This window comes from Camelus ferus, chromosome 36 (genome assembly GCF_009834535.1).
Source record: "Camelus ferus isolate YT-003-E chromosome 36, BCGSAC_Cfer_1.0, whole genome shotgun sequence".
Lineage (NCBI taxonomy): Eukaryota > Metazoa > Chordata > Mammalia > Artiodactyla > Camelidae > Camelus > Camelus ferus.
The window spans coordinates 13,352,813-13,370,490 of NC_045731.1; the positions used below are offsets into that span (position 1 = coordinate 13,352,813).

The following is a 17,678-nucleotide window of genomic DNA, read 5'->3' on the forward strand; positions in this document are numbered from 1 at the left end:
CCCGGCGTGAGTCTGGGCAGGTTCATGGGGCACTTGGGAAATGGAGAGAAAAATAAGCCATGTAGTAAACTAGGAAGAGAAAAAGATTCCTTAATACGATAAAAAAAAATATATATATATATATATATATCTGTTAGGAATCCATAGTGAGCATCTGACTCAGTAATGTAACACCAAAAGCGTTTCCACTAGAACCAGGAACAACGCAAGGGGACTCCCAGCCTGCCGTTCCACACGGTCTGCTTGTCCTGGTCAGTGAAACAGGGAGAGACAGAGGGAGAAACACAGATACTGAAAATGAAGTGACAAGGTTTTTGCTGCTCATGGGTGACCCAGATTCTGTCCTGAAAAATCTACAACAATCTTTTCTCATTTAAAAACTACGAGAAAGTTTAGTAAAGTGACTAGACGTAAAACGAACGTACACAAATCCATCCCCTGTACTAATTAAAAAAAAAAAAGAATAAATACCTACAAAATAGCAATGAAAAATATATGTAGAGAGAGAGAAAGAGAGAGAATATTTATAACACTAGTATATATGAGTATATTATATATATTATTCTATATGGATACTAAATATATAATAAAGTAAAATTTATATAAAGTATGTATATATTTTTATACTATCTTTACATATGTATATAATATATTATATAATCCTATCATGAAATACACAAAAAACCTTTACAAAGAGAACTATAAAACTTAATTAAAGGATATTAAAAAGATGAGTTTTAAAGATACGTACAGGTCCTGGATAGGATTCCGTATCAGTATAATGATGATAATTTTATCTCAACGGATATGCAATAAATACGATTCCAGTAACATATTCCAAAGGATTTTTAATGGAACATGAATATTTGGAGGTCAAGAAAATGTTCTAAATTAGGCCCCCACGGGGACTCCTGCAGGTCCCTGACCCGGATGCATTCCAGGATCTCACCCCTTCTCCCCATCTTGCTGCTGCCACCACAGAGTCTTGCCTGACCGTGGCCCTGGCCCCCAGGCGGCATTTCCTACTTGTACCCCTTCCTTTTACCGCTCTCTTCTCACGGCTGCAGCCAGGGCATTCTTTTACACATAAAACATATCAGGCGTCTGCACAAAACCTTCAGGTGGCTTCTGTTTCACTCGCAGGAGAGCCAGAGTCCCAGCGTGATGCGGGACCCCAGACCCTCCCCCGCCGCACGGCTTGCCCGCCAGCCACGTGGGCCACAAACACACTCCTTCAGACCTGTGCCTGTCCTCTTGTTTGCCTGGAATGTTCCAGCCTTAGCTAATCCCTTCATCTGCCCCCCACCCAGCCTTGACTCAAGCGTCATCTTTTTTCATCTTGCCTGCCATGAGGTTCTGTTCAGCACCGTATCACCCCGTCCCCTCCCCACCCTCCCCATGCCTGATCCCGGCCACTTGTACAGCATCTTGCACCTTCTAACACACTATCCAATTTCCTTACTTATTATGTTTAGCTGCCCCCCGCTCCCTGGAGCAGAAGCTTTGCAGGCTCAGGGACATTTCTGTGTTGTGCTCACTCTTGGCTCCTAAGTGCCCAGAGCACTGTCTGGCCCACAGCAGGAGTCCCAGACATATTTCCTAAATGAACATCGTCAAAGCAGAATCTCCTGAGCGCTGGCTCATTAACTTAAAGAGATCAATTAATTGGCAAGGCCAGGGTGTTGACCCAGGCCCCTGTCCTCCCCTCTACACTTTCTGCCTCCTAATATCAAGTGTGCAGGCACCCCTCCCACCATTTCAAATGATGTGCTGCTCAGCGGAGAGCCCACGTCAGAGAGCTGCTGGCAGGTCACCACACAACCAGCATTTAAGGAGCCCATTTACTGGGTCCGGGAGTAAGAGAAACAACAAGGATTAGCAAATTCAGTTCGTAAGCTTCTTAGGTCATGCAGCTGAGTTTCCTTAAATAGGAATTCCTCTGCATGGGCCAGGTGACCACACTGGTCTCTCCTGGGCGCCTGCACAACCCAGTGATGTGAGGAAATACCGTCTTCCCTTCTGTCCTCCCCTCTGCGACACGGCACCCTGGAAGAGGAGTTCGTCCCAGACATCTCGCTTCCTCCCAGCAAAGGAAGGGACCTCGCCGGGAGGCAGGGCTCCACTCACCAGGATGAAGACGGTGAAGAAGATGACCACAATGGCCGCCGTGATGAACAGCTTTTTCCGGGGAAACACGGCAGCGGGCAGGAGAAACACCAGCGCGAAGCAGATGGCGCCACGCAGGCCGCCGTAGGCGATGATGAACTGGTCCTTGAAGGTCAAGGGGATCGTCCGGAACCAGTTGATGACCTGCGTCAGGACAAAGACACCTGAGAAGAAAAAACAACACCAGAGAAAACAGACGGTGTGAGGCCAGAACACAAACCCATGAAGAAGATGCATTTCTGGGGTGTCAGTGACGGGGCCCCATCCTGCCATCTTCCCCGCGCGCCTTGGCCTCCGGGCATCACCAGGCTCCTAGGCCTCTGTTGTCTCCAGGCGGTGGGTGAGAATGTGGAGTCAGAGAAGTCAAGAGAGGTCAATTCAACTTAGAGGCATGAAAATACTCAGGGAAGAAAAGAGTGTGTCAGAAAGCAGGGAGAGGAGGAGGAAGAGGAGGCGCGGGAGGAAGGAGGTAAGAAAGATGGAGAAAGCCAGATGCAGGAGAGAAGTGGCAGTGGCAGCAGCAAAGGGCAGGGGACAAGCAGAAGGGCCAGTCTCTGCGAGGAAGCACGTGCTCATTACCCAGCGCCCTCCAGATCAGGCAGAAGGCCAGGGTGAAGCAGACGAACGCCCAGTTCCACTCGTGGTTCTTGCCGACGGTGGACACGCCCATGAAGATGAAGATGAGCGTCTCGCTCACGCTGCTGAGCATCTTCATGAAGTACTTGATGGTCGTGTAGGATTTCTGGGACACGTTCTCTTCCACGTACTTGTTCATGGTCATCGCACAGGCTGTGATTCTGCAGGAAGAGATGTGGCTTCTGTTTAAACAGGACAACGGTCCAAGTCGGAATAGACGGGGTCTGCACTCGGCCAGATGATGGCTCTACCCTCTGCCCATGACTACAGCAATCTCAACTAATTTTTTTTTTTTTCTGGATGTGATTTGTATCCTTGGAAACCTTACTGTCTCGGGGGGTTTTCATCAATATCCAGGGCTTCGACCACTGGAATCTGCCCAGCTTTCTAGGCTGTGGGACATCGGCACCATCAGCTACACAAATTAAACACCATCAGAATCACAAATAAAACAAGTCCATGATGCATTCAAAACCCACTATCTTCCTCTAAAACCAGCCCCAACTTCTCTAATTCCTCTGGTGCCCCAAATGCGAAGCTATTGCCTAAAATGCTAAACTTGAATCTGTGGTCATGCTGGCCACCTCTCTGCACCTTCTCAGTGCCCCCTCACCATCTAATTGGTCACCTAAGTGGTTTTTCATCCCTCATCCTGAATCTCTTGGACCCACTTACTACTTCTCATTTCTACTTCTCATTTCTACTTCTCTAAGGTATCCACTTCTGGGAAATTCAAAATGTATTAATAGGCTCTGAAAATTCCTAAAGGAAAGAAACTCTTCCATTTGTTTTCCAGCACTTCCAAAACTCTGGGACCCCAGGGCTCTCCACGTCCCTGCCCACGACACCTATTTTAATGTATTCCCAGGTTCTGAGGACTCGGATCTTTGGAGCCATGGTACAGCTGACCGCACCGTTGTTGGCATTCCCTGACCTTGTGTGGTGGCCGCCACCAAGTGCATGTCGCCCGTAAGCCGGGCCAGAGCTGCTCACACGTGCTTGGTGACAGAAGCTGGGGGAGCACTGTCCCACGGGCCTGACGCAAAAGCCTAGAACCTCCACCAGCACCAGTGGGCAAGAGGGACTGGGGACACCACCCCCGGCACCCATCTGAATGTCAACCACTGGTTGACTACACGTCTGAACACCTCCATCTTTCATTTATTTCCTTAAAAGCAAGAGTTGCCTGATACAAAGTAACGAGGGTAAAAGCCAGATTAAATCGATGAGGAATCTGAATCATAGTATGTTTTATAAAGAAAAGACTTATATACAGCAACACAAACGAATGAGCCTTTCTTAAATGTTGCCAATAGTTCAATTCAAAGAGTGAACGTTTGTAACAGAAACAATCAAGGCCGTGAGTACTTCCTGAATTCTCTAATCCCATGGAAAATATACTTTAAAACAGTTTGACTGTAAAGCATGAAAGCTCACAGACAAATAGGGAGAATAATGAACACCAAAGGACTGCCCGCCCAGCTTTTTCCACTCACTTTTATTTTTAACAATAAAGCATCAAAAAAATAATAATAAAGCACCAGCTGTGGAGTTGAAACCCGTACCTTTCTCACACTAACCCTGTTTCCTTCTGTCCTTCTTGGATTCAGGTTTCTGCTGTTGTTTATTATTCAAAAAGTGATTTTTTTTAGATGGAAAATTGCTTTGGGGGTCTGTGCTAGTGCATTCCCTCTGAGATCGTGTTCGTGTCACTCACTGGGAAAAATACAAGCCACACGGGCAAAAAGTAATCTTCAGTCCATTCAGTGAGTGATTTAGCAAAAATTTCTATCCAGAAATTATTGAAAAATACAACTCTGGTGAAGGAATGAAAAAAACACATGAATTTCACATGAATGCCTACAGGATCATTTTCCACTGCCTTGTATCCTTAACTTGACACCAGAGCGATGCGTATGTCTGCCAGACTCCTCCCTGTAACTCAACGCTGCCTCCGACCAGCACAGGTGAGACCCTGGAGGGGGAAGAATGCCCCTTGGCAGGTACCAGAGGCCCCAGAGTTGGGTAGTGCCCCGTCCAGGAAATATGGGTGTGCCTGTGACCCGGATGGGGACGTCCCGTCTGGTCTGCACATACAGCTCAATGCACACGTCCTCTCAAGCAAAGACCAGGAGGTGTTTCATTGCAAAGAGGGTTCTTTTTCACCGTAGGATGCTCTGACCTACATCAAACCACCTCACCCTCATAACATCCTACATACATAAAACTACAAGTGAGTTAGTCTCCCTTCAGTTAGCAGGGTACACACAACACAGTCTCCCTGGAATAGGGGGTAATAAAACCTTCCCCGCCCCTTCCTGGATCACCACCTACAGCTGATAGTCTGAATCATGGCCATAAATTTGAGTCTCCTTCATTTTTCTAAAAGGATTAGGAGAAACTTCTCGAGCTGGGGGACGGTGCAGGCTGGCTGGTGCCTGGCTGGCCTCAGCCACACTGGGTTTGGAGTACGTGGCCAGAAGCATCCTTGCGTAAGCGGTCATGTCGCAGCACATCACAGCAGCACGTACAGAGAGGGGAGATTTCTTTCTCCACCAAAGCGAGCCCATGAAGATTTCCTGCCTGAAGTCCACAGCTCCTCATCCTCATTCTGAACATCACTGTGACAATACTCACACCAAAATAATAGCCCCAAAAGACTCATTTTACATTTTAGAAAACTAGTTGAATTTCTCAATCCAAAGCTCCTTCAAACATAAAGCCACTGGCTTTTAGTATTCCCGGTACGACCTGACTTTTATTAGCTCACGTCATTGAATCATCTTTCTCCCCACTTTTCATGCAACTCTCTCTTTCACAATCTTCCGATTTAGTTCAAAGGATTGTGACTAAGAGTTGAATATCAACCGACATGTTCTTAGCATCTACTCTGGGTCAAAGTCTGTGCTGGAATCCAAGAAGACGTGAGCAAGTAAGAGGCGACTCCTACTTTCAAGAGTTCGTGGTCTTCTTTCTGCCGTTAGACCTGGTTCCACCATGTGGGTGGGACCCCGTGGAGGTAAGGCATGGACCGAATTCACTGGTGCATTCCTCTGTGTTACTGCCTCGCCTCGTATTATGGTTTAATATAAATGTATGACCATTATCACCCACTTAGAGACAGAGAAGCCATGACTCAGGCAATTCAGTTTGTAAATACAAGTGTGCTTTCATCTTTTTTTTAAGAGCGGTCCATTCTCTAATTTCTATTCCCACGTTAGGAGACCTGTTCCGTAATCTGAACTGCTTGAAGTGAGAATTGGGCTGATAGAAAGAATGTTGCAAAATTCTTTTGTGCCCGTTTCATACCTGTGTGTGATCTTACCAAGTATGGATTCAATTGTGGGAAAACACAGCCCGAATAAGAGTTGCAGATTCTCAATAAAGACTTTGCCAAACATACAGGCAAACTCCACTCACCAGCACCAAGCACCAGCAGAGACAAAGAACCATTAAAAAGCTTTCTCTGAATTGAGCCAGGTCTTGTGGTGACTCAGGGTACACTGTATGTTCTCAGAATAAAGTACTCACTCATGTGAGGTAAATTAATTATTCCAGGGCATGAATTTACTACGTAACAATTGCCTCTTCTAGGAAATCCAACAACCAAGAGAGAGTGAGTTTGACATATGAGAAAATGAAAAAAAAAAATTGTTTTCAAAGGAATATACAAGCATTAAAAACTGAAAAACCTTTCCTAAAATATCAAAAATGAAGTAAGTTCAAACTCTTATAGACGCCTGATTAGTCATACAGCTTTGCACATTTCATGGATTTTCCGTATCTTTTTTTTTTTCTCTCTCCTTTAGATGCTTTCAATTCCATTCAACTACTGTTTACAGCCTATTTCCTGGCACCTAAAGCAATCATGGCTTTGCGGAAAGAACACAGTCAAGACCTCAACTCATGGTCAAAAGTCACAAGGCATCGACTTTCAAAATACACGGCGTCCACGGACTCTCGTCAGGGACTGCTGGCAGAGGCATGAGAGGCAGGAAGACTGGACCAAGATCTTGATGATAGAATGGAAGTCTTCCAGCTGGGGAGCCCCTGGTGTGCCCTGGGGGTGGGCTGCAGGCAGGGCCTGGGTGTGAGACACGGCCAGGCGGCAGCCCTGCGCCCAGGAACGCGCGGTGTTCTCAGGATTCCCGAGACAGGTGCTCCGGGAACGCCAGCGGGGGATGCTGTGTTCTGGAAGCTCTTACTGCTCCTCCCATGGTGCGTGAGCCACGTGACTATGAGAAATCGTGGGCAGAACACAAATGCCTGGACCCCATCTCAGACCTACGGAGTCAGAATCTCCAGCTGGAGCCAGGGATCCCGCACCCCTGACAACCTTTCCAGGTAATTCCGGAATATATCAAAGTTTGAGGGGAGCAGAGGCAGACTGTTCAGAGGAGGAAGAATGAATGAGAAAAAGGGCTGAATCGTGGTCTTTTGGAATCATGGCATTAATCATGCCACTTGAATCATGTTACTTAAAAATCTACTGGAGAGTGACGATGAGGGCAAACGTGAGATTCGAGGACTGCACTGGATTCAGTTACACTCTGCCACCTGTTTTCCCTTTCCTTCCCTCACTTTTCATCACTTGCTTCTGGGCGTACGTTCCCACCTTCCCTTGCCCGGACCGACCCGGCACTTCCCCGACCCTCCTGCCCAGACAGCGGTTCCTCAGCTCCGGAGCATCCAGGAGCCCAAGGCTGTGCCCTCCAGCTTCTACTGGAGTCTGTTAAATATTATCAGGTTTACGTGTGATGGGGTAAAAAGGTTTCAGAAGCACTCCAATCCTGTATTCACTAGAAAACAGAATAAAACAGATAAACAACCAGTTTCTAACGAAGAGCCCAGGGAACTCCATTCAATCAATAACTTGTAGTAACCCACAATGAGAAAGACTATGACAACGAATGTCTGTATGTATATGTACGACTGAACTGCTATGCTGTGCACCAGAAATTGGCACAACATTATAAACTGACTAGACTTCAATTAAAAAAACAAAACAAAACAAAAAGCTGATGGTGAGCACAATGGAACAACACTAAGAGAGACAGAACACAAGCCATATGTGTAATTTTAAATTTCCTAGTAGTCATGGTTAAAAAATGTAAAAAGAAACTGGTGAAGTTGATTTTCATACTATCTTTATTTAACTCCACAGATCTAATACACTGTCGTTTCAACATGCACGCAATCTAAAAAAATATTAGTGAGATACTCTGCCATCTCGTCCTACTAAGTCTTAAAAACCTGGTGTATAGTTTAAACTTGGAACACATCTCAGTTTAGACTGGCCACATCCGAAGTGCTGAAAAGCTACCTGCGGCTGATGGCCAGAGTCCTGGACAGCACCCAGGAAAAAGGGACAGCCTACTAGTTTCGCCTGTCCTTTGAAAAACCAAGCAAAGGCAGGAGTTCACCAGCTGAGTCTATTCAGTTAAACCTTTAAACCGTAAAAATAAATGAAAATAATTTCACGAATCATTTGCACAACTCTGGGCAAATACAGTATGATCTCACTTCTGTGTGGAATCTAAAAATAGCAAAGTCATGGAAACAGAGAGTGGACTGGTGGTTGCCAGGGGTTTGGTGGGGGGGTGGGTGGGGGGGTGATGTAAGGGAAACAGGTGAACGTGATCACAATCTACAAACTTCCAGTTATAAGATGAGTAAGTTCTGGGACCTAACAGACAGCACGGTGACTGGACGACCCCGGATAGTACATCCGACAGGGCAGGCAATTAACAACACCACACTGTATCCTAGAAAGGACTTTTTGGAAGTTCTCACCGCACACACACAAAGGAGGGTAACCACGTGAGGCGATGGAAGTGTTAGCTAACTTTACTGGGGTGAGCATTCTGCAATATACACACATTATCTAAGCATCACGTTTTACACCTTAAACTTCCACAATGATGTGTGTCAATTACATCTCAAGAAAGCTAGGGGAAAAGAAAAAAGGTTTATAATTTCAAATTCCTTCCTGCCTTTTCTAGTGTTGCCCTGCACGCGAGGCAAAATTATACAAAAGAAAATAAAAGATGTGAGTCATCATAAAAAAAGAATAATACGGTTTTGTTTCTTTTTTTTACTTTATTCCTGAATGTGTCCAGAAAATTAATAGAGGCATGATTTGTTTTTCTATTATTTAATAATTTCCTGCCTCATTTTATTCCCTTCCTCCCCACCCTGCACCCTGCTCCATTTAGTCGTTGTGGTCTATAAGATTTTAAAGAAGTCAGTTTGGGCCAGTTTGAGCTATCTGTGAAGGTATACACCAAAATCAAAAATAATGCTTTTGAGGAGGGAAGGTATAGCTTAGTGGTAAAGTGCATGCCTAGCATGCACAAGGTCTTGGGTTCAATTCCTAGTGCCTCTGTTTGAAAAAAAATAAACAAATAAATAAACCTAAAGTTACCTCCCCCCCATTAAATTTTTTTTTTTAAGAAACAAGGAAAAAATATAGCTTTGTTTGCACAGGCAGTATCAGGCATACTGAGATGGAAGTTTGTGTGATGGTCCCCCTTCTCCTTCCTTCTACTCTCCCTGCTGTTCTTCGTGACTCTGAGGGTTGATAGAAACACGATGCTCTATCTGTGAGGCTGAGAGCCCGGCGTGGCCGGGACCAACACAGCAGAACAACCAAGCCCCGTTCTTCCTCCCCGACTATAGGAACTCCCATCACAAACTCCACACGTTACTCTTGGGAAAAGGGACCCCTCACCTGGAGCAACTGAGAATTTTAAACCCGAAGGCTCTTTCTGAAAGCGGTGGCCATGGGAGTGAGGCATCTGGGAAATTCCCAAGGAAGCCTGTATTAGCGGCTGGAGCTGGTACCTGCCTTAGAAATAGGTAGAAGCTTCGCTGGTTACACTTCAGACCTTTGCCATCATTGCTACTTTGTATAGCAAGTGCTACTCTGTTCGTGTTCACCTCTGTTGTTAGACATAAGATTGTACCTTGAGTGTTTAAGGTAAGTTCCTGTCCATTTCTATAATAAAAAATGTTAACATGTTACAAGCTCTAAAGCACCTTAGAGAAACACTGCTGAAGGAAGGAGGTGTGTATGTAGGTGTGTGTGTAGGTGTTAGTGTTCTTGGGTAGACAAAGGGGACATTAGGAATTATCAGTGTTTTATCTCTGAGCATTTTTGAAAACATAAAGCCCAAAACACAGGAGCCAAGACGCCAATTTCTAAAATCAATGCTATGAACCCCTCCCCACCCCCCAACATAGTGCAGTGATATTTGAAGGGGCCGATACTACTGAGACGTGAAGGCTCTCGTTGAGAAGACTAGAAACTGTCCCTGAACTTTAGCTCCAGTGCTGTGCAAACACACTCTGAAATTCACACGCACACGCACACGCACACGTACACACCTTCCCTACTGTGACAGCTCACCCCAGCACAGAAATGAGCAGGGAAATACTAGAAAACAGGGAATCTCATCTACCCTCTTAGGGCTGGAAGCTAAAACTCTCCTGAACACACAGGAATTCATGAGCATAAATAGTTCCTTAACAGTAAATTAGGAATGAAGTATTAGGAGAGGCCACAAAGGGGAAAGAAAATCGAAGAATGTCCAGAAGTCGATTCTCCAAACAGCTTCCACGACAGAGGAGAGGACAGATGGAATGCACCGAACTCCAAGTTCATGACAAAAACCAAACAGCAGCAGTGGTAGGCTTTGGGGGTGCCAAGGTGCACGGCTTCCAGCATCGTTCCAAAGCCATGAAGATGCTGGAATCTTGCCCCGGGCTTTCCTACCTACAAGACTGACTGCATTTTGAACCCAGGCCCACCTTCTGCACTATAGAAAGATGTATTAACAGACTTCTGTATTAACTCCCTGGTCATTAAATGATCTCATTCTAGGACAGGCTGACCAAGAGTCCACCCAAGACAAATTCAGAGAGAGGTGCTTTAATCTTTCCCTCAGCTCTGGCTGCCTCACCCCAGCACAAGGCAAGCTCGGCAGTCGCATGCCCTCCTCAGTCCCATTCACCGTAACATGAGCTTTTCCCTGGGAAAAGCAGGTGCGATTGGCATGACGTGGGACAGGAATTTCTACACTCGCTACAAGTTAAGTGCAGGAAAAATGACAAGTTCTATAAAAGAGGTGTCCATGGATGTGCAGTCTTAATTACATCATTACCCTGGGTCCCCTGGACCAAAGTCCCCAGGTAAGGGCAGTAATTACGCATGTGTGGAGGTGCACACAACACACTCGCCACGGTGGGGTGTGCACACCTGTGATGGACCTCAGGCAGAAGCATCGCTCGTGTTCAGGTCCTGAACGGCATACTAATCACCCCACATTAGAAACCAGATAAATTCTGAGAACACACGCTCCGGGGTAAATCTGCCCCTTCCTTTGTCATCGCAGGATACTGGGGGTGCATGGTAAAATAGAAAAGTGCTTAAATCTCCCGTAATACTTCATTTAACGGTTAACACTATTTTAGTGCACTGTGTGCCATGACAATATTCATTTAAATGCAACAAAGGACTTTTCTGTGCACCAAGTTGTGCAACCAATGTTCACTTTGAAGGTGGGGAGGGACAGAGATGGTGTTTTTCATACACCAACAGCACAGCAGAGAATCACTGTGTGGTTTACCCGGAACGTGTGGCCCTCCTTGTCCCAGATCCCCTAATTCCCAGAGCAAGTAAACCCCCGATCTCATCTTCACAGGAGGTCGGGGACTCGACACAGCAAAAGCCCATCCAAGCTCTGTGGATGCCGGGCCTCCCGGTCATTTCTAAGCAAAGACGCACCAGGACCCCACCCTCAACCAGCACATCAATGGTCCCCCCACACTCGGGACCCTCCCATCCCAGTTCCTGCCCTTGAACTTCAGGCAAAATGACCAGCGTCTTTAGATAACTCTGTGGGTGTCCTGGAACTTCTGCAGAGGCACATGGTCAAAATACATCCAAGGTTATTCCACCAGCCGTTGCTAGAGTGCCACTGGGAAACTTGACACAAAGTCCCGGCCCTGTAATCTCTGGGGAGACCTTGTAACCAGCTGATGAGACACTTTCAATGACACGAGTCAAAGAACACCGAGGACACCGGAAGTCACACACACGACGATATGAATAGCAACAAGGAGGATGCAGAAGCTTTCATCTGGGTCACCCTGGATTAATACCACACTTTATTTAGGTTCCCTGGGATACAGAAAACCACACCGCCTTTTAATGCCCGCCTTTCATTGCCCTGGGTTCCACTCTCCTTGTGGGGGGTGCTCAGCTTCCTCCACCACCAGCCTCATTGGCTTCTGCTGTGGAAGTGCCGATGTGAGGTGGAACACAAAGCAGCCCTTAATCAAAGCATCACCTCTATCAGGGTGCAAGAGAAACTTCCGGAAGACCTCAGCCTTATGGTGACAACACCAAAACTCTCAATATATACAGTGGGCTCCAGTGGAGAGCCCAGCATGAATTTAGCTGAAAATAAATATTTGCCAAAATAAAAACTTTCAAAGGCATTCCAGCTGTACACAAATGTTTGTCAAAATAAAAACTCTGAAAGGCATTCCATCACTAAGCATTTCTCACTGGCCCTATATGAGGTGTGACCATAATATAAAAGGCTTATATTTGGAAGCTGAAAAAAATTTAAAAAGCCACACCCCACAAGTAGCCTCCGTCAGAGTGACCCTCCAAAGGTTAAAAGCGGATCCAAACACTGCCGTTCTTCAGCTACTTGTCAGAACTTTTTAAGAACATCCTTCCAAATCACATAGTGCCTGATACACTGTCTTTAAAAAAATAGATAATTTCTTGCTTTATAACCATACCTATTTATTTATTTATTTAATGGAGGTACCGGGGATTAAACCCAGGACCTCATGCATGCAAAACACACGCTCTACCACTGAGCTACATACACCCTCCCCTCTTTAAGAAGCTGACCTCAAATTACAGGATGACATGCCTTCTTCATTGACTTTTGCTTTGAATGACGTAAAGCTCATTCAGATTTTGAATCAAACCTACCACACCAAGGGGAGACTTCCCACTGCCAACGCTGTTCAGATGGACTTACAGAAGCAATCCCAGAGCTGCAGACGCAGCTTGGGAGACGCCGCCTTGGCAGAGAAAGATGACATGGACAAACCGAAGGGGCATCAGACCCAGAACGTTCTTGGTGCCTGACCATCAACCCCAACACTTAATTGTCATGTTTCCTATGAGACCCAAGAGGTGACTTCCAAGCCGTTTTGCATTTCAGCACCGGCTGCATCACTTTAGTACAATTTGGCCGCAACATCCTTTTATTTCTTTGAAACCAAGAGTAAGAAAATCCACTTTGAATTTTCCTTCAAAGAACTGAGGAACGCCTGCCCTCTCGCATAACGCGCTGGGCTGCGGCGCCCCCACCGGGCAGACGGGGCCCCCCCGCGCCCAAGCGCCCGGGGCGGGTACTCACGCCATGATGCCCGAGAGGTGGAACATCTCGGCCGTGATGTAGGACAGGTAGCTGTACAGGAAGACGAAGAGCGGCTCGATCACGCGCACGTTGTGGGTGAAGCGCGTGGTGAAGGCCGCTATGAAGCCCAGGAAGACGCCGATCAGCACGCCGCCGACCCCCACCGCGAAGAAGTTGGCGATGCCGGCGAACACGTCCACGGGCTCGATGGTCTTCATCTGGCAGAAGGACTTGAACAGGTTGTACAGGACCTGCGGGAAGGACAGCGCGGTCAGGGCCCTGCCGCCCGCACCGCCGCGCCCACGTCCGCCTGCCCCGCGACCACGACGAGGCCCGTGTCCCCGAGGAGGCGCGGGGACCCTGCACGTGCTCAGCCCCGGGTCAGGGCGGCAGGGGACAGCCCTCCACAGAAGGCCCGGACAACCATAAATGAATAAATGAATGCCGAAAATGATTACTTACATATCTAAATAAATAAAATAATAAAGTAAACAATTGTATGTTTAAACAATGACTTAAATATTTAAATAAATAACAATAAAACAAATATTTGTTTAAATATTCAAATTTTTAATTAAAAAGTAGGAAAACAAACAAGTATTTATTTAACTAATTATTTAACTAAATAAATAGTTAAATAAAAATAAAAATATTTGGATGATTATTTAAATATTTAAATAAAATTAAATTAAAATGTTTGTTTAAATAATTATTTAAATATTTGAATAAATAAAAAATAAAACATGTTTGTTTAAATAAATATTTAAATATTTAAATAAATAAAAGAAAACAAGTATTTGTTTAAATAATTAAATACTTAAATAAGAAATAAAATTTTTGTTTAAATAATTATTTAAATATTTAAATAAATAAACTAATAAACAAGTATTTATTTAAATAGTTGAATATTTAAATAAATAAATAATAAAATAAAATTTTTGTTTAAATAATTATTTAAATATTTAAATAAATAAACTAATAAAACAAGTATTTATTTAAATAGTTGAATATTTAAATAAATAAATAATAAAATGAAATATTTGCTTAAATAATTAAATTTTTAAATAAATAAAATAATAAAATTAACCAATATTTAATTACTTAAATATTTAAATAAGTACTATAATAAAATAAACATTTGTTTAAATAATTGTTTAAATATTTAAATTAATAAAATTATAAAGTAAATCAATAATAAAATAAGATAAAATAAAAGAAAATATTGTATCAGTTTCCAGTGTACAGCATGGATGGACTTGGAAGGCATTCTGCTAAGTGAAATAAGTCATCCAGAGAAAGACAAATACTGTAAGATGTCACTTACATGTGAAATCTAAAATATTACAACAAACTAGTGGTTATAAGAGAAAAGAAACAGACTCACAGATGCAGAGGAAAGGGGGAGGGGAAAGATGACAATGGAGGATGAAGAGGTACAAACTGTCAGGTATAAAACAAGATACAAGGATGTATTGTACACCATGGGGAATACAGTCAATATTTTATAACAACTGTAAGTGGAGTATAACCTTTAAAAATTATAAACCACTATATTGTATACCTGTAACATATAATATTGTACATCAATGATACTTCAATTTTAAAAATATGATACTGTAGAATAAATACTTAAATAAATTAAAAATTAAAAATTAAAAAAAACGAAAGCTTGGATAAACGCGTGTCATCAGGAAAACTATTTCTAAACCCGAGAGACAGGAGACTTCAGAACTATTACACGACTTACTCCTAAAACACTATTTTTTAGATACAGCCTAAAAGATCACTTTTAAAGGCTTGGTTGGCGTCCGACCTGCCCTGCTTGTATCACCAAGGGAAGCAGAATGTCACAGAGAAAGCTTCTCAGTGTTGGCTGTGAATCTGGTGACCTTCCAACGTCCTGTTGTGGGGTCTCACGTGGAAGGGACCCGCCCATCAATACAGGTACCCTCCCTGAAGACATCCTGCTCCCAAGTCGCTGAGGTCCTCGGTCGGAAGCTCCCTCCTCGTCCCACCCACACACGCACCTCTGATGAAACACGAGACCTGACTGGTTTTTCATACAGCAAAGGGGCAGCAATCAGCGTACATGAGTGCGTCTGCTCTAACTTCACACATGTGTGTGCCTCTAAAAGGATGAGACCACACTGTTGCTTGGTTTCTGAGAAATCTGCACAGTCTTTACATAGTGTAATTAAGTCTTCAAAAACGCCAGGCATTCATATCTGCTAGGCACGATGCTTTCAACCACATCTCTCAGGGCCACTGAGCAGCTGACATGGGAGGTGACAGCTCATTCTTTCCCCTTTTTGCACAAAACCAGCAAGTGAAATACATTCCAGGCATGTGCTTGCTTCTTTTCACTGTCATGTTTGCAATCGGGCTCTCCAGGAAAGGTAGCCGACGGGACACTGGGGTCTTTAGAGCACAGGCCATCTACACCCTCCCTGGGTTCTGAGAATCTCAACATTGAACCCCTCTGTCCACAGGCACAGAAAACGTCAGAGGCGATACCAGAATCCAAGTGTCCTGACCTTCTGGGTCAGCTCTTCAAGGTTTAACAATGAGAATGAGTCAGAGACTGCTAACCAGAAACTGTCCTGGCAAAAAGCCATGTCACTCTTTTCTACCTCACTTGTGGTCCTTTGTAACTTACACACTTCAGATTTCAGGTAATGTTTTCCTCTTTTGATCGTAAACTCCTTGTAGTTAAGGATCACACCTTATTCTGACTGACTTCTTCTCTGTTGCCTAGCAGATGACAATAAACATCTGTTGGTTTTGAAAAAAAAAAAAAAAAAAAACAGTGGATTACAACTTAGAAAGCCGTGAGCTTTTCCCTTCTCCTGAATGTTGGCATAACACTCAAGAGCCTCCGGTAAGGTACCACCAAGAAATGACTTGAGTACGGGAAGAAAAAAGCAACTCACTAGCCCGAGGACCTACATAGCCTGAAGAATCATCATTTGCCAGAAAAGAACTGGCTTCAAGTAGCATCGCTTCCTACCTTCAACCAGACCTGCCGTGCACTTCAGATTTCACCGCATCAACACGCCACAACTGCATCCTGAGGGGGATCGGAGAGGCGCTATATTTACCCCCTGCCTCCAAACAGCCGTGGCCAAGAAGAGACGGTCACCCGCTGCCTGGGGAGAGAGATGGGTCTCCCAGGCGTCATCTCTGCACAGCCAGCCTCCCCGACCACTCGGGCTCTGCATTCCGCCCCCACACACCATGGTTTCTACTCCCCTCCCTCCAGCCAATCCCATCTCTCCCTCATCCAAGCCCCCTATAGCAGCCCCAAGACTCGCTTCCTTTAAACACTACGTTTCCATTTCTCACTTACTCTCAAATGTAGAATCTCTGACTGCCTGACTTGGGGAAGAAGGCTCAATACACCTGGTGCTTTTTATTCTATTTTATTTTATTTGTGCTGCTTTACAACGCCCTTCAGTTTTGGAGAGGGGAACCTCCCCTATCTTCCACAGCTCTGTGGAAGCTGCTGTTCCTCTCCAGCCTTCCTGGACCCCGACCCCTTGCAAATCGCCCTTCCCTCCGCCCTCCTGCAACACAGAAGGCCCCCCAGACCATCCAGCATTTGGTGATACCCTGTCTTGTGTGACTGGTGCTGCTTCTTGAACACCGACCTCATTTCCTCAAAAACATTAGAAATTCCTTGTGCACAGAACCCAGGTGTCCTCCCCCTCTGTCTCATCTCCCTGTACCCACCCCCAGCACACTGACAGGGCTGCAAACGACGCCCAGGTCCTCATCCCCAAGGAACACCTGGGCAGACAGCATACTCTTTCCAAAGCCATTTTCCCAGCAACCCAACCCATCAAATCTGTCAGAGGCACATTCTGTCTTTAACATCCCTTTGGGTTTTGCAAAGAGTGAGGCTGATCCACAGGCTCTGGTCTTTACTGTCAGGACACTGTCAGAGGCTCCAGGCTGATCACTCAGCTGCTTGGGAGGCCAGGGCACCTTCCAAGGAAATACCTTAGGTCGAGGCATTACCATGACGACCAGAAAGCTTTCCATAACCTCCCATGTGTGGTCCACTGAACCTGACACCTAGTGATCAGCACAAGATAAAATTCTTTTAGTTACAACTGGCCATAACCCCACAATTGGTTCACTCCAGTTAAATCTTTAATTTTATCACCAGGGAATCTGTATAGAAAAGTGCTTTTGAGGTTATAATTTTTATATAGTATATGTGTATGCGTGTCCCTACAATTTCGTCTCCAGTTGCTCTGTGCAAAGTTGACCTCAACTTGACAATCACAGTTTTAGAAAACTGAAAAGCCGGTGGTGCCTGTTGGCTAAATTCTGTAATGGGCTGATGTGACAGCTGAGTTCTTTCAAATGTTTCTATTCATCATTGTTATTTAAAAAGTTGTGTATATGAAAGTTAGATATTATCTGTTC

At 44.8% G+C, this 17,678-nt stretch overlaps 1 protein-coding gene across 1 annotated transcript in view; it reads right to left on the minus strand.

Annotated features, from left to right (window-relative positions):
- The window catches only part of SLC9A2 (solute carrier family 9 member A2), a 54,171-nt gene that overhangs the window by 15,101 nt on the left and 21,392 nt on the right, over positions 1-17,678 (minus strand). Inside the window, exons 3-5 of the mRNA XM_032474204.1 lie at positions 13,248-13,498; positions 2,746-2,963; positions 2,128-2,330 (exon numbers count right to left, since the gene is read on the minus strand). Of these exons, the coding sequence (XP_032330095.1) occupies positions 2,128-2,330; positions 2,746-2,963; positions 13,248-13,498 (672 nt within the window). The remainder of the gene's footprint in view (positions 1-2,127; positions 2,331-2,745; positions 2,964-13,247; positions 13,499-17,678) is intronic.